Source organism: Anolis sagrei, chromosome 4 (genome assembly GCF_037176765.1).
Source record: "Anolis sagrei isolate rAnoSag1 chromosome 4, rAnoSag1.mat, whole genome shotgun sequence".
NCBI lineage: Eukaryota > Metazoa > Chordata > Lepidosauria > Squamata > Dactyloidae > Anolis > Anolis sagrei.
In genome coordinates, this window is record NC_090024.1 from 25,279,021 (window position 1) to 25,302,844 (window position 23,824).

The window sequence follows — 23,824 nt, forward strand, 5'->3', positions numbered from 1 at the left end:
AGGCTTTCATGGCTGGAATCACTGGGCTGCTGTAGGTTTTTGGGCTGTATGGCCATGCTCTGGGCTGCTGTAGGTTTTTGGGCTGTATGGCCATGGTCTAGAGGCATTCTCAATTCCTTTCGGCTTTTTGAGGAAAAGTAGATGCATCTAGAACACTATATGTCCCATATCACTGAGGCCAGATCTAGACAGCCCCTTTATTGTAGAAACTTCCACAATAAAAAGGGGGCTGTTCAGATGACATTCTGGACAATTCCGAATTAATTAGATAGTGGGTTTATTCCGCACCTTCTTGGGAGGCACGGGATAAACCCACTACTTCTGGTGTCTGGATTGCAGTCCAGACACAATTCCCACCCCCTCCCCCAAAGTCCACAAAACCCTTTTAAAAGTAATGAAAATGGAGAAATCACTCCCGCCTGCTGCTCTCCTGATGCATCATTGCTATGCACCGGGAGAGCTCCTTCAAGACTGTAATGGAGGCCAGGTAAGTTTTCATTACTTTTAAAGGGGTTTTTAGGACTTTTGGGGTAGGGGTCACGGTGTCCAGGTATTGTACTGGGAATTCCAGTACAACATCTGGACACCATGACCCCCACCCCCCAAAAAGATCTTCATCAAAGTCTTGTTGGTGTGGGAAAAAATAGATTGCATGAGACTATATTTAAGAATTTCTAAGTTTCCCAAGCAAAAGGAAGAAGGAAAGGGGAAGAAGGCAAGTGAATATATACCAAAGTTTTTACAATAAAATAAAGAGTTTACTTTTTTTATTATTATTGGAATTCATTTCATTCCTGCGCAATGACAAAAAATGAAATCTCAGTGCTTGTGATGTGCTTTAAAAATATTAATTCAAAACCAACAAAACGGAAGCACTGTTAGCAAGCTAAACATAATGATGGTACTAGCAATGAAATTGAACTTCTCAAGCATAAGAAGAGAATTTTATTTAAACTTAGCCAACATAAATTGCTCTCTTCAAGAAATAAAATATGGATGGGATTGGTGTCCTTGAAGACCTCCAACAGTTACACATTGCAAGTTCTAAAGTCAAGAAGCCTCATTTGTTGTAATCAGATAGACTTTAAGAAATTGATATGCACTGTGATAGTTAATAATATGTAAGGTTGAGGCTAATGGAGTGAAGCTTGAGAAACAGCAAAACACTTTGTAATGAGACTGCTCACTTGATAATTGATGAAACTGCATGAATATGTGAAGACAGTGAGATATGATTATTTCACACTTCAAGTCTTTCATGCTTTGTGTTTACTTTGAAACAATATTTTGCAAAATGTGATCAGTGTTCATAATGGAGTGAGATCAGCACATGATGATGGGGGGAAGGAGTGAATTGCTTGTGTCTACATTTATATAGTAAATGATAGTACAGAATTCTGTGGAAAACTCAATATAAGGATAGCACCACTAGAGCAAAATTCTGAATCACTCTCCATCCAGCAAAGAATTTAGAATAATACTGGATTGCTTTATATGGTTGCCATAAGTCACAGTATCCCAATGTATAACCCTATCATAAAAGACTTCATTTTCATGGATTCATAAAATATTATTTCAATATTTAAAAACTATTAATGAAAATCAAATTAAATTTCACCTGAAAGGATTGCTAAAGTAGTATTTTCTGCTCCCCCCAACACATACACCCATGAACTAAAATTGAGATACAATTTTTTATCATAAAAAATCTTCCATCATTCAGTGCACATGTTGTAATGGCATCCTTCATTGACCAAAAACAGTAAAATGCAGCAGTAGGCTTATTAATTATAAAATAATTGGTGGTTGCATATTTTACCTAGTAGATTGGGCTCTACAAAAATACTTTTTAAAAATCAAAGGCAGAAAAGTTTACTCCTTTTCTGTCTGTGATTGCACATGCAGTGCAGGTATGCAATAAATCTTTAGTTCTGTTGGTGTCATTAATGAAAATAACTTAAGTCTGAAATACTGTATTTACTCACTTGGGAACAAATTTGACTGCGGAGCAAATTGCTCATTGGGCATGCAATGAATGGTACTCAGATTCTGAGTACACATGTATAAAAGTGCATAGTTACAATTCTATACATGATGATTTCATATCCAGTTTCTCTTGTTATGCAAGTAGTATGCCACTGTATTCTTGAGTATCAATTTTGTTAAGATGTGACTAAGAGATTGGGCATTTTAGTTGCATACTACACACCTAAACCTATACAATCAAAAGAGTGATGATCAAACAGAAATTGACTATGAAAGCTGCATAACAGAAATGTAGTTTATTAGTAGTCCCACAAGGGGTTCCACAGTACTTAAAAATGAGTACACATATTAACCTGAAACTGTTTGTCAGTCCCAACCATATAAGACCGATTAATGAATATCTGCATTCAGTGATTTTTTTCAGTGGATTTACTTTATTTGGAATTAACAGTAAGATCTGAAGAAATAGCCTTCCTAAGTCATTTCTCAATGTCATATATTTTACAATACTTGTTGAAACTCATTTGCTGAGTTGCATTTTTGTAACATGTCACTTAATATAGTGTTGTAACTGTTAATTAGCTCTTGACTTCAGCTTTAAAAAAAATAAATTTGGTCCAAATTCATGATTCAGCATTTCTGTCCACCTTTTGCCTGAGTTTTGAGAAATGATTGCACCAAAAGAAAAAGAAAGAGAAAGATTACTGCATGGAGAAGATTCTATTTACTTCACAGCGAAGTGATACATTGCCCTCACCAAAAAGCTGGAATGTTAAGAAGCCTCTGTGTGTCTGTCTATATATGTTGTGTGTCTATGGCATTGAACATTTGCCATTTATATGTACATTATAATCCGCCCTGAGTCTACTGTGGGGTGAGAAGGGTGGAATATAAATACTGTAAATAAATAAAGATAAATAAATGCATTGGCATTTGAAATTTAAATTTCCTCACTGAAATATTATATCTGACCACCTTGTCACATGCAACACCAGAATTGACTAGTCTCTGACTCAACCCATCTTTCCTAATGGAAAAAACAAGGAGACTCCCATTGTCCGCCACTGGCTTATTTTTGGTGGTGGCAGGGTTTTTTTTTTCCCCTAGTTCGGCCATGGAGCCGGCTGAGAAGTAGTTGTACTGGATGTGATGGGAGCTCCATGGTCAAACTTTAAAAACCCCTTTGCTGATGCCTAAAAGAATCCCATGTGAAGAAGTCCTTATTAAAGAATAAAAACTGTGGGATAAAATGAAGTGTTACCTGGAAATTCTGGCTTTATAGTAATGAATTTTTTTGTCAAGAAAGATTTTTTTAAGTGATAGTGTGGTACCAAATAGATTATAAAGAGCTTGAATAGTTATCCAAAACATCAAGTATGCTCTCAAAGTAAGACATTAGTTATCTGTTAAAGGTAGGATTTAGCATTTTAAAGCCTCCAATGTAACATTTCCAAATGCGGCTTGTCATTTTAAACACTAATATCATTTTCCTAATAGTTTGTGAAACAAGTTTGTGATTTTCATGTCAGTTTGTGGAACAGTGAGAGGCATTGGTTATAATTTTAGAGTGCCACCCCCTCATTCCTCCACTGTTATCAATAAATTATGGTTTTTTATAGCATTAGCCAAGAGCACAGTCAAAGTGTTTAGAGCAACCAGACATTTTGCTACATTAGGAGACCTTATTGCACATTCAAAGAGCCGCCCAAACAGGGTGGAATGTCCAATCGTATCTCAATAGATGTGGTTTCTGTGTAACATTTTAAACAGATTAATAAAAAGAAAACATTTGGCAGTAATTCCATAATTCTCTGACTTTCATATGCATTCATTTTCATTTTAATGGAAAATATTCTCATAAGACTGCACTATGCAACAGGCATATATGTTTGGTTTAAAGCATAGACATCATGGTTGATGGTCTCCTTAAATATATCAGTGTTGATAAATTAGATTGGAGGCATCATGACCATTCTTAGGTTTGCCTTGTTCATCTGTTGAGCTATTTTAAAAAACTAAGGATAAAGTTTTACTGCAAACACTTTTCTACCTTGCATTCCATTCTATAATCCTGGTTTTAAAAAAGAAATACACATTTTTTGTGATTTGAATAATGCACAAACATCAGAATAATTATGCAAAGCTTATGCATGAATCTTGATCTGTTTACTCTAACACAAATTTCATTACATTCTGGATTTGTAAGAAGTATTTTTCGTTATTAAAAATACAGCAGTTTTTACATGGTGTAACAGATGGCAATGACAAAAGTGACTATGGTACATGACTTCTGAATATATTATTTTAATTCATTGAATATCTGAAATCCTTCTGTAAACAGAAGCAGCTGTCAGACATACCATAAATGTGGAAAAGTAAATCATGAAAAAAAAAAAGATGTTTCATTCGTGGATGAAAAGATGAAAGTATCATTCAGATACCCAACATGTTTTATTACTTTTCTAAAATTTCTCCTGATCTAAATCACAGTTTAATATTATTCTTAAAAGTAACCAATTGAGCCCAAAATGTTTTGTGCATGCAAAATTAAACTGAGATATATGAAGAACATAAAACACCTGCTGTTACAAGGCAGAGTATCAGAACTTTTGTCATCTAGCATGAAAATTAGAGCCCTATCATGCAGATTTACACAGAAACCTATATGTGGGAAAATGTGATTCAGGTAGAACAAAATGCGACAAGCTTCAGGAAATGTAATGTCAATTCTTTCTTTTACAGTAAAGACTTGTGGATCTAATCTTCAGGGTCCTGGTGGTACCTTCACATCCCCCAACTTCCCATTCCAGTATGACAGTAATGCACAGTGTGTGTGGGTTATCACAGCTATCAATCCAAACAAGGTAAGATAAAATTCAGGACACTGTTTCATTTTTTGTTTCATTTTGCAGCTTCAGTTTTCAAGTGAGTACCTTCATTGTCCATTTGTAGAATGCTGCTCTTTTGAAATGTTGCTCAGTCTTTTCTTTTGAGCCTCAAGCGCAGGTTTCAACTTGAGCTGGCTCTTCAACTTGGAGAGACCAGGTTTTTTTTTTTCCTAATTGCTTGTTAGCTATTAACTGTAATTTGGATCCTTACTTAACTTTGATTTGTCAATTGCATTGCTGGTGGGAATAATGGTACACTCAGAATAATAAGATTATCTCCTTTTTGTACTCTACCTTCATAAATAAACAGATTCATAGGAGTTGTTATATGAACTTTCAAAATGTAGCCATGATAGAAAAATTAGGATGATAGAAAAATAAAGCTGATAGTCTCTCAGCATAGCCATTGATAAATAATAATACTGTAATGCTACTACTTCTACTAATTATAACAGTAACAATAGCAATAACAATGTTTTTATATATTACCCACCTTTCCTTTTGACTTGATTTGGGGCATAACTCCTCCTCCTCCTCCTCCTTCATTCCCTGTTTTTTCTCTCTCTCAAAAAAAGAGACTCAAAATTTTAAAGATATCTGTAAAACCACATATTAAAACATAGTTAAAATGCAGCAATAAAAGCATATATTACAATGAATACATATTTAAAAACCTGAAACAAAAATTTAAATATTAGATGTAAACTAATTGATTTTAAAGGAACATACTGAAAATGTCATTGTATATAGGGTTGAACAAGTTAAACTTTTTGTTAATTCTGGGTTTTTTTTAAATATTCTGTTTTGAAAACAAAAAAGGACAGTATTTACCCAATCTCCATTGTATGGTGTAGCGAATTTGTTACTCTGTGTGAAAATTTTAGTGTATAGATCTATGTTCGCAGGGGGCAGATAAGGAAGATTAGAGACAAGAGAGGATAGCAACAGAGGGACCGGATTTATTTGCATATGGAGGCTGATTGGTCATATGCAGATTAGCATAGCCCCAGGATTTCAAAAGGTTGGGAGACAAAATGACAGTTGGGAAGAGCAGGGCCGAACATTCTAAAGGGGCGGAGTTAAGTTCAAAAAGGAGGGGAGTTAGAGAGAGAGTTTTAAAAAGGAGTTAGTTGAGTAGGGATTGCAGTTTGTGAAGGACAGAGAGTTAGGGATTCCTGTTCATGAATGGTAGTTAATCAATCCTGTTAGAAAAGTAAGCCGCTAGTCAAATAGAGTACAAGTTTTGGGAACCTAAAGAAAAGCCAGTGGTGCTTGAATCGGAAAATACTGTTAGTCCTGTATGTGTAAAGCAAATACCATCTTGATAAATGAGAAACATTGAAAGCCTATTTCAGGAAAGTGCAACAAGTATACTATATGTGACTGAAACTTAAGTTTGCAACAAAAATAGTAATTGTAACCACAATCGTTTGGAGCTTGGAATGTTTGAATAAATGTTGATACTTTGTTTCATACAAGAGAGACTCCAGCCTGTGTTTCCAAGCCAAGAGGCTTCTGCTTTATAACACTCATAGCAACTCAGATATTAAAGATTTGGCAGAGGAGTGCACATAGGTGCATCCTTCTTTTACACAAACTGGTGTCTTCTCTCCCTTTCTTTACATAATTGGTGGCAGCGGCGGGATGCGTGTGACAAGACTAATCCAGTGCCTCAGAAAACGACGGGATGAGTAGAATATATTTGGTTCAGTGCAGCAGAAAGAGGCAGGATCCATAGAAAAAGACTGATATGGTGTTTAAAAAAATGGCGGGAAGCGTATAAGAAGCCTAATCTAGTGCCTCAGACAGCGATGGGATGCGTATGACAAGACTAATCTAGTGCCTCAGACAGCGACGGGATGCGTGTGACAAGACTAATCTAGTGCCTCAGAAAGCTGCGGGATAAGTAGAATATATCTGGTCCAGTGCATCAGAAAGCGACGGGATGCGTGTGACAAGACTGATCTAGTGCCTCAGAAAGCGACGTGATACGTAGAATACATCTAGTCTAGTGCCTAGAAGAAGCTGTGGACTGTGGCTGAGGTGGTCCAGTCTTGAAGAAGTGCTGTGATATAGGTTATCCAGTAAGAACTGTGGTTTAATACACCAGAGGCTGGTATAGCCAGAAGATTCAGAGACTTCAAGAGAAAAGTTTACCTCAGAGGCAGCCAACATGGCAGTTACCAAGGCTAAAGAGACAGCTTTAGTCATAGGTGGAGAGTCACACCCAAAAGTGCAAAGGGCATTTGAGGCAGATCAACAAGGAAAAGATAAAGAACAAAAGGAGGCTGAGAAAGAAAGCATGGCTGAATTAGAGAATGAATGTGAGAAGTTGGATATAGCAATACAAAAGTTGGGTCAAGGCCATGTCATTGAAGCATATATGATTGTAAGAGATACGGAAGTGCTGAGGCGTGACTCAAATCTAGTTTTGACGATGGCGGCATGTTTGAGGAGCGGAGGAGATTTAGACAGTGCTATAGAAGTTGTGGCACAGGCTGTGGAATGGCATCAGAAGTTTCGGCCAGGGACTCCAGGCCATTTGTCCCTCCTCAGGAGAGCCACAGTGCTCGGGGAAGTAGCCAGGAAGGTGGCTCAAGTGGATGAGAAAGACAAAGATGGCGGAGCTGACTCAAGGCTGGATGGTGTGGCCAAAGGAGTGGTACAGAAAGTTACCAAGGGGCACATCATGGTTGCCAGGGAAGCTGGAGCCAGTGATGAGAATATAGAGACAATGGGTCTTGCAGAGCAAGGGGTAAACTCTGAGGAGAAAAAAAAGCTGAAAGAAGAGAGACGTTTTGCTGAGGATAAACCATTAGATAAGATCCTCATTACCAAATCTGAACACTTCGAAATGCCTACAACTGAAAAGAAGATAAATGTAAAAAGAAGATCTAATCATCATATATCGGAGGAAGAATATTCTTTATCTTTGAGCAAGGAAGAAAAAGAGAATAAAAACCAAGCTGATGGACTCTTAAGAAAAGTGATATACACTGACTATGTTAATGGTGATAAAAGGAAAAAGCTACAATTTCTAGCTTTGGAAGTTCGTCCAGACAGCAGTGATGAGATTGCAGTACAGAAAGACAATGTTTATGTTCATTCTTCCAACGGTGGTGAGTTCTCTTCAAGGCCAGGAGAAGATATTCAAGGAAGCATTGATTCTTCACAACAACATGATGCTACATTAGAGCAAGCCGTTGTTCAAGCCTTGAAACTCTATAAAAGCAGAACTGTTCCTGATAATTGGAAGACCAGGTTAAAGAAAAAACTCTGGCAGTAAAGAAGAACAAAAAAAGAGAACTTCCTACAGCAGTGTTGTAACTTCAGAGAAGACCGAGAGACTCTTAGTAATGAACAACCTGTGATTAGCTTATATAATAGTTAAGAAACTGTCTAATGTAAATTATCTGGTGAAAAGAATGGGGAGAGTTAAATGAACAGAGGAAAAATACCTGATGTATTTAATTGTTTAGAATTGTCAGAGGGACAAAGGTGTCAATTGAGATGTATATTGAAGCAACATCCAAATGTATTTAGGGATGTGCCAGGGGGAAAAAAAGGAGCTAATAACTCATAGGATCAATACGGATGATGTAAAACTCATAACTTCCCATCCGTATATTGTAATGTGATAGAAACCCATTTGGACAGGGATATTTGATGTTGATACGGAGAATTGAATAAATGCGAGAGGATGTAAAGATAAAGTTAATGAAAGGTAAAGTTGTGTGTCTTAGGTAAAGACAGAAATCCATTTTGAGAAAGTGTTTTAAAGTTAGAACCAGTCTTCAAGAGGAAGAGTTAGGTCTAAGATAGCAGCCTCTAAGATAAAGAGTGCTGAGTTTTGGGCTTCTATAGGTGATGAGAGCCCAGGGGACAGGCAAACTGTCAAGGTGGGAATTGGGAGTTGGAGGCTCCATAATATCACTTCAATGTATAGTATATTGAAGGATGTGACTATGTCAAGGTGGACATTTTCTCATGGACATGGAGGAGGACTCCAGGATAGTTTTATTCAGGTAAGCTATATAGATATAGGTTTAGTGTTAACCTGTTAGTTCCATTGGAAGGTGTTTCATCAATACTGATTCCATGGAAAAGGATTTAGCTTTTAAAATCTAATATAGCCAGATAAACTCACATAGGCATTGATAAGACCTAGTGTATATATTGAAATGTAAGTGGAAATTTCTTTTTGAGGTCATTGATATAAAATGTAAAGATATGGTAAAGTATATTGGTAAAATATAAACATGCACTGCATATGTTTATGCAGGATTGTAGTAAGAAATTATATGATAATTATACTGTTACTAATAAATGATGCCATGTAATGTGTGATGGAAAAATAAGTATTTGGATATATGGTTTAAACTGTGAATTAAATGTAGACTTGTTGGAAACCGGGTACAAGAAGGTGACTATTGGTAATGTACGTTGGTAAAGTATATAATACATGTGTTTATATAAAATTGTATTGATAGAATAACTGTATAGTATAATTATTAAATAATGTTTTCATGTGATATATGATAGAAATGTAAATGTTTGAATGTATGGTTTTAAATGTGAATTGAATACAGAATTGTTAGATAAGGTATAAGTTAACAATATTGCTTTCGATGAGGTTAAAAACACTCACCTCCAGCAATATTTTTATAGGGAAGGGGCGTATGTAGCGAATTTGTTACTCTGTGTGAAAATTTTAGTGTATAGATCTATGTTCGCAGGGGGCAGATAAGGAAGATTAGAGACAAGAGAGGATAGCAACAGAGGGACCGGATTTATTTGCATATGGAGGCTGATTGGTCATATGCAGATTAGCATAGCCCCAGGATTTCAAAAGGTTGGGAGACAAAATGACAGTTGGGAAGAGCAGGGCCGAACATTCTAAAGGGGCGGAGTTAAGTTCAAAAAGGAGGGGAGTTAGAGAGAGAGTTTTAAAAAGGAGTTAGTTGAGTAGGGATTGCAGTTTGTGAAGGACAGAGAGTTAGGGATTCCTGTTCATGAATGGTAGTTAATCAATCCTGTTAGAAAAGTAAGCCGCTAGTCAAATAGAGTACAAGTTTTGGGAACCTAAAGAAAAGCCAGTGGTGCTTGAATCGGAAAATACTGTTAGTCCTGTATGTGTAAAGCAAATACCATCTTGATAAATGAGAAACATTGAAAGCCTATTTCAGGAAAGTGCAACAAGTATACTATATGTGACTGAAACTTAAGTTTGCAACAAAAATAGTAATTGTAACCACAATCGTTTGGAGCTTGGAATGTTTGAATAAATGTTGATACTTTGTTTCATACAAGAGAGACTCCAGCCTGTGTTTCCAAGCCAAGAGGCTTCTGCTTTATAACACTCATAGCAACTCAGATATTAAAGATTTGGCAGAGGAGTGCACATAGGTGCATCCTTCTTTTACACAAACTGGTGTCTTCTCTCCCTTTCTTTACATATGGTTTTGTCAAAATGCAGTACATTTTCAAAGTTTAGATAGCAAGAAAAAGGAAAAGAAAAGAAAGAGAAAAGAAAAATATTCTAAATGGGTAGGAAGGGGAAGGGCAAGGGCTGGGAGGGAATAGGATAGTGTGTGCCTAATTAAGAAAGAAGTGTGTATTAAAAGCATTGTGAAACAAAGATCCTAAGTTTCCTTCTTCTTTCGGTTTGACTTCCCGGTGTTACCTTTCTCTAGAAGTGTCTTTCAAAATCACATATCTGAATAAAACCATAATCATGCATAAAAACTAAGCATCAATTTAAAGTGCTAAAATTTTATATATACATTGTAAAACTTTGTTTACATAGAATCTTCAAGAAGACATGACTTGATTGATATTATTGAGTGAAGTTTCCGCACCTAGTTTCTTTGAAATGTTTAAGGGCAATATATAGTAGTGACTTTCTACTTGTGGAATAGTAAGATAAAGAAGACCTGGGAAATATGAAGCTCTAGCCTCTTCCAGCTGTATAAAATCCACAGTGAACTGGATTATCTGTCAGTGTAGACTCAAATAACCCAATTCAAAGCAGATACTGTGGATTATCTGCCTTGAAACTCTTGGTTTTATAGCTGTGTAGGGGGGCCCTCTCTCTCTTCATTGCATCGCTGCACAATGTGATGCTGAAATGAGATTTGGTAGTTTGGGAAACCATTGGTTTTCAGTTTTATGGGGAAAAGATAAAAATGCTAAATATTTCTGTTAAGAAGATATGAAGCTCTAGCCTCTTCCAGCTGTATAAATATATATATGCTAGATAGATAGATAGATAGATAGATAGATAGATAGATAGCATTTGGAGCAGATAGATTAAAGCTTTTTTTGTCATGCAAGTCGCTTCTGGTGTGAGAGAATTGGCCGTCTGCAAGGACATTGCCCAGGGGACACCCAGATGATTTGATGTTTTATCCTCCTTATGGGAGGCTTCTCTCATGTCCCCGCACGAGGAGCTGGAGCTGATAGAGGGAGCTCATCCACCTCTCCCTGGATTCGAACCTGCGACCTGTCGGTCTTCAGTCCTGCTAACACAGATGTTTAACCCACTGCGCTACCTGGGGCTCCACAGATTAAAGCTATAAAGCCACTATTTGCAGCACATGTACAGATTCATATAAACATATATATTCAGATAAACCTCAGACAAAGTCTGCAAAGTAGCTTCATAGATTTATACTGAGTACTTTTATATACTGAAGCCAGGGAGCCGAAATATAAAATAAAATGATGACACTGGCCATATTAGTCTGTGATTTATTGCCAATATGACAAAAGTGCCCAATTGTGCTACTGCTTTTTATGAGCTCTTCAAAGGCAAGTCATAAAGTGAGTAGCGACATACCCTCTCAGAACTTTTTTTCTATTAATTCTAGTGCAAAATTGTATAGAGACAGCAGTTTTTTAAGATTCAGGAACCAGTTTAGATGTTTTATTTATCTCAGGCTTCTCAGTGGTGTGTCAAGATGTGCCAGATAGCATAACATTTTTGATGACTTCAGCAATGTTACATTAGAAACACAGTAATTCTGTGGTAGCTCATGCCGGATTTCGACAAGTGTAATAAAGCATTTCACATTGTAATGTGCTGATAATTCTCAAGTTTTTGAACCAGGCGAGGTTTGTACTTCTCTCCAGAGCAATCTTGTATTCTAGTAAACATTTAAAATCAATTCACTATGACTTGTTTGATGTACACTTCTGTCATTTCAAGAATTATGTGTTATGCAAGGGGCTGCTTCAGATATCCTAGAGAGTTAGCACTGGAGGATAATGTGATAGTCTTTTTCCCTCTGTCATTACTGAGAAATATAATGGAAAGGAAACAGATTTGGATATGAGTATACTATTTTTTCAGGCCTTTGGGAGTATAAATGCCCTGCACAGTTTAGATCAAATTGTATGGTATTGGAAACTGTGAGAATTTCTAGAAAACTTTGTGTATATTTGCATGCATTTATAGATATTTAGTGACACTCCCAGAAGTCATTGCTTCATGTTGGTTTGCAAGAACACTTCCTTATAGAAAACAAAAGAACACAACGTACACTTCCAGTTATTTTCATCATACCACAACATATCCTGGCCGCATACAACAGTTTCATCTCCTCCAGTTGTCCATTCTTATTCTTGTACCAGTTCTCCATTCTCATTCTTCTGAATGACTCCAAAATATGATGTTGCTACACAAGGCAATTTTAAAACCACTTCATTTATTTCTACCCACCTGATATCTTATTTTTCCCCTCTAATTATTCCTTGTTAATTATCCCCTTCATTGGTTTGATTGATTGATTGAATAATTAATGTTTTCAAGAAAAAGATCAGTAAAAAAGCAGGATAATTAAGGGTGGGGTGGGCATATCCACTGATCAATATGCTCGGACATTGAAAGTCTTACTGAATAGGAATCATAGAGTTGGAAGAGACTGCCTGGGCCATCTGGTCCAACCTCCTGACATGCAAGAAAAGCACAATCAAAGTAATCCTGACAAATGGCCATCCAGCATCCATTTAAAAGCCTCCAAAGAAGGAGCTTCCACCACAGTCCAAGGTGGTGAGTTCCACTGTTGAACAGCTGTTATAACCAGGAAGGCAAACAATCAATGCCTCAATAACAGTAAATACAAATATAATAACCCAAAATAGCCCCACATAAAAAAAAAAACTCCTCTCCTGTAATTTAACCCATTGCTCCATGTGCTAGTCTCCACGGCAGCAGAAAGTCTGCTCCCTCTTCCATATGACATCCTTTCAAAGATTTTTATATCGCTATCATGTCTCCCCTCGAACTTCTCTTCTGCAGGCCAAATATACTCAGTTCTTCAAGTCACTTCTCATAGAGCAGTTGCTTTTCTGACAGAATCCCAGGGCCCTTCAACACAGCTATATAACCCAGAATATTAAGGCAGAAAATCTCACAGTATCTGCTTTGAACTGGGTTATCTGAGTCCACACTGCCATATATTCCAGATCAAAGCAGATTATGTCTGTTTGTACTCAGCTGTGTGGAAGGGGCCCCAGTGAAATTGTTTCTTTGTACTTGGTTAATAAAAGGGGAGGAGTTTTTAAATTGACTAGCATTCCTAAAGTACTGGGAAAGACCTGTATGCTATCCTTGTCTTCTTCAGTGTAATACTTTTTATAACAGTGTTATCCAACTTTTGATCCTCCAGGTGTTTGGGACGCCAACTCTCAGAAGCCCTGACCACTTTGTCCAATGCTCAGAAATATGGGAACTTAAGTCCGGAACACCTAGAGTACTGAAAACACTCTCTAGAAGAAGTTTTTTGTTTTAGTTTTTGCAGCAAAAGCAACAAAGCTCTGTATGACTTCAAAGACTTATCAATACATTCATAACAGCTAACTGTTTGCAATGATAGTGACAAACCAGTTTAAAGTCATGCACAAAGCTTTAGCCCAAATGAGCACATTATTGAAGGTAACACAGAGTGTAGATGTGAAAAGCAGTCTTGATCAGGCTCAGTGTTAAACAGTCCCTTGAAAGAGTAAAATAATGCTCATACAAAAATATGCAGAGCATGTAAGTAAGACAAGGCCACACAGAAATTTGGAGCTATTGCTTGAATAAAATGAATGGCCATGGTTGTGTAGTTAGCTATAAAATCAGACAGTTGGCCTAATTGCCTCACAGTTTTCCTTTTAAGCACACCAGGGTGTTTTCATTTGCAACTGGTATTTCAATTTACAGTACTCACAGGATTGTATGAAGTGATTCAATATTTAGGAGGTGCATGAGATGCTTTCCTTTTCCACCAGGGCAATGCTGGTATCTCCTCTGGTTCCAACTATTGCCTACCATCATGACTCTCCTCCCTTTTCTTTTATTACCTGAGAAGGCCTCCTACAGGTCCAGGCAGATATAGCTATCATGGAGTAGTGTCTGAAACTGTGAAATTTAGTCCTTGACAGCTCATATGTCACAAATAATTTTCTCTTAATGTACTTTGCTATCCATGTCAACAGAGAATTACAGAATGTCATTTTCTCAATTTGCCCAATGCATCCTTGTCTGTAGTGGTTCATCAGTCAGTGGAGAGAAAAAAGGCATCTCCGGTCAAGGGATTCATTGACAAAACCACTGGCATATCAGTGGTAATGAGAAAACCCATGGCAATATCAGTTGCAATGGAGGTCTAGCCTGAGAAAACATCATCAGAGGTAAACATCAGCTTGGATATAACACAGCCTTCTTGGTTAGGCTAGAGCAGTTAATCACCCACTATATTATTTGCAATAGTGGTAAGCAAACTGAACTATTTAAATACAGGAAGACATTTTGGCTTCTGTTTTCTTCTATAGCTCAAAATACAAGTCACTATCTTTGGTGACCATAGAGGGTAAAGTATTACAAAGTGGATAAAGAAGTTATATATTCTACCTCAGGCTAGGTATTGTGATGAACAGAAGAGCAAAACTAGAAAAAAATGAGTTATGTATGTTGAAAAATGAAACAATGTTCCAGTATTATTTGTACTAATATTCAGCACCGTTTGCATATCCCTTATCTAAAATACTTGGGACCAGAAGTGTTTTAAATTCTGGATACAGTATACATACAGTATACATAATGAGATATCTTGGCATGGGTCTCGTCTCAACACAAAATTCATATCCACCTGATCTGCTTAGTCTTGAAGTAATCACAAGCAGAATATTTTGCATAAATGTGTGGATGAAACAGAGTTCGTGTAATGTGTTGTTGAAGGCTTTCATGGCCAGAATCACTGGGTTGTTGCAAGTTTTCTGGGCTGTATGGCCATGTTCCAGAAGCATTCTCTCATGATGTTTCACCCAGATCTATGGCACACATCCTCAGAGGGTGAGGGGTCTGTTGGAAACTAGACAAGTGTGGAATGTCCAGGGTGGGAGAAAAAACTCTATTTTGCAACATTCACATGTGTCTCAAGCAGACAAGAGTTCTTTCTTCTACCCTGGACATTCCACAGATATATAAACCTCACTTGTCTAGTTTCCAACAGACTCCTCAACCTCTGAGGATGCCTGCGGATGTGGGCAAAATGTCAGGAGTTAATGTTTCTGGAACATGGCCATACAGACTGAAAAACTCGCAGCAACTCAGAATTCATGTACATTGAACCATAAAAAAACCAAAGGTATCACTATTTCCTGTAGACAATTCTGGATTTAGGAGTGTTTCGGATTTTGGATTCTTGAATAAGAGATACTTAATCTTTAATGTAGAAAATAGTAATATATTTTTCAGTGAGCAAAATATGGGGGAGGTAACTCTAATAAAATTCACTTTTTGTGTTATCAAAAGAAAATTCTCTCATTCTATAGCTACAGCTTCTATATGGCTATGAATGTAACATACATTTGTTAAGACAGTATGAAGCTGTTGAAGGAATCTACCCTGAGAGGAAAGACAGAGGAGGGATAGAGATGAACCCTGAGACAATTTATTCCATATCTATCCACTTTCCCTCCCTTGGCACACATTGGAGAGTGCATCCATTAAACATTTTTGGAAAATGGCAAATCTCCCAGCAGTTAAATTGTCCATTCTCCTGAGTCTTCCTGCTTTTATTGACATAGTGTCTAGATGTAAAATTGGAATGCTTTAAGTGCCTTTTTATCAGCCACTCTTCAAGACATCAAAATGTTTTATATAAACACAAATTATAAAATTGTATTTTGAGAAGTCTGACAGTGCATTTTCTTTTCTCAGGATTTGTTTTTTATTATTAAGTGCTACATCAGCTTGATTACAAACCTTTTTAAAAATATTTTAATTCCAAATTGTTGCATTCCTATGCATTGTATTGTTCTCTATAACAACAATTCCTCATGTGGTGAGTTCTGTTATCTTCGACCTTGCCCTCAAATTTTACATTTGTTTGGACTTAAACTTTGGAATTTTAATCTTAGGTCTGTAAACAGCAAAGGCTATTAAATGTACTCAAGGACTTTATCACCTGAAGCCTTCATCCCATGGCAGTGGCATGATTGCTGATCGTGGCAACATATGAGAATGCCCCCCCCCCCTTATTATCATACCACTTCACATTCACACTGTGATGATGTGCTGGTCTGTGGTACAACAGGCATGCTTCCACTTGGCATTGTAACTCTACCCACCTGTAGTTCGACTGGTCCATTTTAAAAAAATAAATAAATCAGTTTTGCTATTCTAGCAAAGGTTATTAAAAATAAAATAATAAAAAACCTGAAAATCAATGAGAGAGTACAATCACATCAGTCATTTCAGGAATGACATGCTGGCACTGAGGCAGAATAGGCTCATCACAGCAGTAAGTGATGGGAAAGTGACACAATCTGTGGCTTTTTTTTTTTTTTTTTGCCTTCATGTGATAGAGTTCGAAATTACTGCAGTATTTGAATTTGACTCTGTAAAGTCTGGAGTCAATTTTTTGCTTAGCTTCATCCATTGGGAGAAAAAAAATATGGGTCAGTCATATCACACCATTTGTGACATGCATGAAAACATGTTCAATGTGAGGTACAGTGTAATAAAAGAGGGAATAACTATAAGTTTGAATATGGAGTATTTTGTAGAATAAACCAGCTCACAATTCCCATTTTTTGATAGGAAAAGAAGACAGGCTGGGGAGCAGGAGGTTGGGGGGAAAGATCTGGTGCTCAGTGTTGAGTAGGACAGAATGTTATATTTGATTGAAATACAAAACTGCAGCATTATACAACAAAGACTTTCAATTCCATTAACAATGCTATTATCCTTACATTATTAATCAGATGCACCATTCGTTTTTATCTTCTGTTTGTGATTGAGCATCAATAGCACTTGAGCTAATGCAAGGACAATGCAGGCCTATACATGCAAAAAAGTAATGAAAGTCTATAAGGGCTAGTTTTGATTTTATTTTCAGATGCATTTGTCAGTTCCACTTTTACCTGTTTTCGCCAAGTGTTTGATACCTATTTCTTATGAACACCTGTTTCTCAAGAAATCTGTGGAAGTAACAGTGCAAGGAGGCAATCTAAAAACCCTAAGGCATCAGATCCTGTCTGACCTTGGAAACTAAATAAGGTCAGCCCTAGTTAGCACTTGGATGTGGGACTTCAAACATATACCATGTGCTCTAGGCTATATTTCAAAGCAAGGCACTGGAAAAACCACCTCTATGTATTCATTGTCTTAGAAAACCCTAGGACACTGAGTTTTCATAAATTGACAGGTGACTTAGAAACACACACACACCTGTGCAAGGAAAGAGGAACCTTATAGACATTTTTTAAAAGTATGGGCAGAGTGACTGTAATAACTTTCATATCTGGTATGAGAAGGAGAGAAATTGCATAACAGCTAATTCTGGGGGAGGAATCAAATGTCAATAAATCCTCTGCTAGCTTTTATTGATTATGATGCAGAAAGTCCACAGAAAAAAGGTGTATTTTCACTGCTACTTTGCAAAGACTCTACATTTTGTATTCTTACTAACAAAATAAAAGAGACAAATTATCTTTTGCTACATTACTAAGAAAATGAGTCCATCACTATTTCTGCACCATTTCATGTGGCTACCTAGATAAATAAGAATGAGAAATATTATTATTTCTTATCACCCTCTCCCCATGGATACAACATATACAGTTGGTTAAAAACACATAGTGCATAAGCCAGTTAAAATATCAATTTAAAATATTATATACAATCTATATATGTTAAAATAATCAGTACATAAACATCATAATTTGATTCTTAATTTAATGGATAGAGCTGCTGGAAGAGACTGGTCTTTAATACTTTTTTAGATTCACACAGTGGGCCCTTCCACACAGTCATATAACCCAGAATATCAAGGTGGAAAATCCAACAATATCTGCTTTGAAGTGGAACATATGACAGTGTGGACTCACATAATTCAGTTCGAATCAGATATTGTGGGATTTTCTGCCTTGATATTCTGGGTTATATGGCTATATGGAAGGGCCCAGTGTATTCAGCTGTGGAATCTTTCTGGAATTGCTGAAGAAAAATTCTTCTCAATGACAATTCCCAACTCCTGAATGGCCTCCACAAATCCTGGGTCTTGGAGAGGTGAGGAAGGAGAGGTGGACAGTTTTCTCTCATTTGTCATGTCCTGGGAATTGGGTGTAAATGCTGTGGGTATATTTTCCAGTATGGAACACTCATGCAAAAACCCTAAGATTCATAACACTGACCTATGACTTTATGAAAAGTTATGTAAGTCTTGTAAATGGCTTCAGGTCTCTGTCACGGGTATTGTTTTGCCCCTGAAGTGTTGAGTTTGGTTCCCCCAAAGGGCCACCAGGAAGATGGTGAGGTCGGTGTGGCGGGAGAAGCCCTGCTCTTTCTCCCAAAGGCAGGAGGGAGGGATGCCTGGCTGGATGGCTGGGCAAGGAAGAAGCCCCTCCGGCATATGGCCAGCCCAAAGAGAGGCAAGCAGAGACCATTGTATAGAGGCTTTAATGTGGGAAGTGAGCAGAATTCTGATGAATGTAGTTTAGGGCGGGACCTTTTGAATTCTATGGCAGAGGGGTTGTCGCCTTACCAAACTACATTTCCCAGAATTCCTCCCTGAACATTTTGGTGTTCATTCTCTAAAGGGATTTCGAGATAAAATGGGATTGTTGGGAGTTGAATCAACTCTGTGAAGTAAGCAAAGCTGAGAGGCAATAATGCCAAAATTTACATGCTAGGTTTCTTCTTCTTCTTCTTATTACGCACAATGGAGGACCTTCTTGCGGCAACACCAGAGGCACTCCAAGTGGCCAGATACTGGTCAAAGGACATTTAACCAACTACCAAATTTGCAAAATCTTTGTTTTTTTTTCCTTTTTCTTTTTAATCTGTGTGTGTGTTTTTTTTTTTTTTTGCTCTGTTAGAATTGTAATACAATGGTTGCTGATGACACGATAAATTAAAAAAATATTATTATTATTTCAAAGGGTGATTGGGCGTCCATTGGAAGTTCTTTTCCTGTCTGGCATAAGGGGGGTTGGTTAAATGGATGTGCAAATCTTTCTGAAACTTGCGGGGGGGGGGGGGGATTCTGCCCTGGTTATGTTGTATCATTGAAAATGGAAATTCAAGGAGATAGCTCTTGTAGGTTTTTTTTAAAGATGTTCATTAAAACTTTTTAAAATTCCCAAAAAATCAGTGGATGAGTGAAACCATAAATTACAGTTGGACTATAACTCCAGTCATTTTAAGGTAGTGATGGTGTTTGCATTACAGTAATTTCAAGCGTATTAATTTTAAGATCACTCCACTGGAATAGTTTGAAGAATAAGAATTTCAAATATGTGATTAGAAAGTTTTTCTCTGAAGGACACAAGCCATGTGATCATCTTTGTAAGTGTAGACAGATTACTAAATGAATGTAATGGACAACAAGAAAAACCCATTCTTAAAATAGCAACAGTAATCTCCTTTCAGCAATCTTTTTAGATATGAATATTAATAGACTTGGCCAGGAGACAAAAGCGTTGTCCTCTGAGACACTTTTTAAAAATCTAGCATAGAGGTGAACAGCTAGACAAAAAGATTACCTCATGTAGGTGTTCAAAATGGTTGCAGCATTTTGTAACATACACAGAGATAGATAGATATGTGAATATCAAAGAGCTGTCAAGTACAATAAATTGTCATCTAATACTGGCCACAGAATCTTAAATGTTAATGGGACATTTTGAGTATACATGTTTAGGATTCTGCTGTAAGAATGATGTCTCTGAGTAGACACTTTTAAGATTATGTGCTCTCCTAGTTCTGCTCTTTTAAAACAATTTTCTCCACAGTTTGAGAACCATTTAATTAATTAAACATGGAAATAAGTAAATAAACAGCTAAATGTGGCTTACTTCCCGATAAGAATGTATAAGGAAGTACTCTAATTTGACAATTCAGTTCAAGCTGTTATGGCAGTGGTTAGTCACTGGGAGCATTCTTCAGTCCTGTGCCTTCTTACCCATTGGCCAATGGACCCTCTGGATCAGTTTGAATTGACAGATGGGTCCTGATATGTTTTTGATCTAACAAAACAGTATGCTAAATTATAGTTATCAATATTCATCTTCCTCATCATCATTCCATTGCTTGCTTATTTTGCCAGTAGAAATTATTCAGATAACCAGAAACTTACCTTTCACAATGGAAGAGGGATGGGTGCCGAGAAGGACAAGTGCTCTGCAAATACAAGTTGACTCTTACCTTTCCAGTGCTTCTGTCTTTATCTTTAGACTAAACAAACTGAAAAGTACTAGTAAACATTCGATAAGCAGGATACAAGATAATAACTATTGGGCCTGCATAAACTATTACATCCAAGCCAGAAGCATCCAACAATTGTATCGGCCCCACAGGCCCGTAGCCAGGATTTTGTTTTGGGGGGAGCTGAGTTTGATTTGGGGGGGGGGGCTGAGTCTGAGTGAATGAGGGTTTACCCTAACAAACCTTTTGTATCGTTACCCCAATACCCCCATGCATATGGGATATATTGAGCATGCTGATCAGATCATGATATGAATAAACATAACAGTTTAAATAATGTACCAGTAAGGCCTTCTCACGGACCACCATGAGAATTTCGGGGGGGGGGTGAAGCCCCTCAAGCCCCCCCCCCCCCGGCTACATGCCTGCCCCCCATTTTTCCTAGGGCATGCAAGCCTCTCCTTCTGAAGGGTTCCTGTGGGCTCCCTTTCCATAGATTTACTTTTTATTTTTGTTGTACTTTGAGTGTGAACTGATGTGCCTATCGTTGTAATGTTTCCTTCTCTTAACTAATGATGTTGCATGAGACCAGATCTATTTTGGTGGAAGATCAAGGACCATGTGCCTCTCTTACCCATTTGTGCATCCCCTTAAGGAAACTTAAAGGTGCTGGTGAAGTGGATCACCCCTGGGCAGTTGGTTCTGCTTCATTCTCAAGTGGCAGTGGAAATATATAATGACAAATGCCCCGATGGAAGAACCCTACTTCTATCATTTGATACTGAGCCAGAAGGGAGACAGGGAGGCTCAGAAATACAGAGTTGAAAGAGACCACAAGGACCATCCAGTTTAATCTTCTGCCATGCAGGGACCAGAACAGTCACAGCAAATAGCCACCTCACCACTGTTTAAAACCTACAAAAATGAAGACACCACCTCACTTGGAGGCAGTATATTTCACCTCATTCCATCAGTAGTCAGCAGACAAATCTTCCAAATGCCAAGCTAGTTTAAATGTCTATAGCTTTTTATTTCATCACAATGACATAATGGTATTTCTGTTTATAGGGAAAATATTGCTGTCTAATCACTGAATCTAAAACACATGGAAGACATGTAAATATATTGATGATTACACTGATATGCCATAAACAATCTAAACAGTGAGAGCATTGAATTAAACAACATTTTCACATGATATATAATAAACTTTTATGAAATAAATTATTCATTCGATTTTATAGAAGGAGATCGATAAACAGGTTGGCACATGCATTTGCTGCACAATTTATTCACATTTTGTCCCCATTTATGTCCTCATGTGGACAGTATCTTTTTCTAAAATGAATCTGGGTACTTCATTAAATTTTGTTGATTTAAACAGATTCTTATTTACTGTTGTTTAAAGAGAACACAAATGACTAACAGCCTGATTACATATCTTCACTTTGATTCTGTTTGCACGGCATAATACAGTACACAATAATGCACAGTAAACTTTGCTATGGAAAGTTAGTGATTTCATAATTATGGGCTTAAACCAATGCCAAAAGCAAGCTGTGGTTTTGTAAACTGAAGTTTGTGGTGTAAATCTCCTTCTTTTGTGTTTCATTTTTGCTTAATTTATTTCCTTTGTCATTTGATAAGAGTTATCTACTTTTTTGCTTTCAGTGGTCAAGTTTAATTGGTTGTGTTTCTTTGAGGGTTGGACATTTTAGGGTCATTAAGTGTTACTCAGCTCTCATGCCGTCCATTTACGTCATTGCAGGGAGGTTGAAACTGGTACAGAAGCAGGAATGATGGCATAATGTAGTGTGATACCTGTTGCAGTCAGCTAGATCCAATGTTACAGGTTTGATTTGGACTTGCTGAGAAGTTGCTAGCGGAATCCATAAAATGCCAATGAAGGAATTGAATGAAATAGCATTTTTCTGAGATTTTTTTCCCTTCCATTTCTGTGGATAACACATAGGAAACATATAGCCCATAATCTGAAAATAACCTTTGATCTTGCCCCCATTCCCAGCCATTGAACCCTTTTCCTGCCAAACTGATATCCAATAAGATACTGTTATATTTTTTTTCCACCAAAGTAACAACTATATCATTACAAAATTGGTGTCACATTTGGCATGAACAGCTTTGATGTCTATATCTGTGATGAAGGGCCCTTTCACACAGCCTTATAATTCAGAATATCAAGGCGGATAATCTACAATATCTGCTTTGAACTGGATTATCTGAGTCCACACTGCTATATCATCTAGTTCAATGTGCATTTTATACAGCTGTGTGGAAGGGGCTGAAAAAAAGAATAGGCCCATTCAAGGGTTTTGAGATATATGCTTTTGGGACCCTTCCTTAGGCCCCTTCTACACTGCCACATGATCCAGATTATCAAAGCAGATAATCCACATTATCTGCTTTGAACTGGATGATATAAGCCTACGCTGTCATATAATCCAGTTCAAAGCGGAAATTCTGGATTTTATATGGCAGTGTAGAAGGGGCTTTAAACGGTGGCTCCCAACCTTAAATGTGTTCCTTTAGCTCAATGTTGGGGTCATGAAAAAGTTTCTGACTGCTACTCGTTTACACAAATCTGTTAGGAGCAACATGCAGTGTTTACAGTGAGCCCAGCAGAAAATGCTTCCGCTGTAGTCCACAAAAATCATATTAGCCAGTTTAGCAAGCCTTGCAAATACTGATTTATTGTCAATAAATGTTTGATATTTATGCTTACTTTATATACCTATATACCCAGAGTCATGTAAAAATTTCCCAAGCAGAAAGGACTTGTCAGTGGAAAATGTTTAAGAAGCCCTGATTTTCTGTTTTTGAGGTCTTGCCAACTATCCAGAGCAGCAGAAAAGATGATGCAGGTTGAAGCAGAATAGATGGAAGTTTGACACCCCCTCCTTCAAACTTCTGTGGAATTTCACTGAATAGATCTTTGGATTATCTTGTTCAGTCTTGGATTCAGGCATTAATGATCACACCCAGGCATATTGTATTCCATGTAATCATGTTCAAGCTTTCCAGTATAAATTAAAGAAATATTTTAAATAATCACAAGGATAAGTTATGATCAAGAGAGATCAATTAAAATATAGGGAGGTCAATTAAAATATAGTCTTCAAGTATGGTTGTCCAAGCAAAATGGCCCAGAACTTTCTACAGGACTTTCTACAGACACAATTATCTTCTTAAGCTTCAATGTGCATAGCCAGAAAAAAAAAGAAGGGATGAGGTATAC

At 37.2% G+C, this 23,824-nt stretch overlaps 1 protein-coding gene across 8 annotated transcripts in view; it reads left to right on the forward strand.

Annotated features, from left to right (window-relative positions):
- CSMD3 (CUB and Sushi multiple domains 3) overlaps positions 1 to 23,824 on the forward strand; it is a 661,396-nt gene that overhangs the window by 373,074 nt on the left and 264,498 nt on the right. For all 8 annotated transcript variants that reach the window (XM_060775796.2, XM_060775789.2, XM_060775791.2 and 5 more), the window contains one exon: positions 4,729 to 4,850. In XM_060775796.2, the coding sequence (XP_060631779.2) occupies positions 4,729 to 4,850 (122 nt within the window). The remainder of the gene's footprint in view (positions 1 to 4,728; positions 4,851 to 23,824) is intronic.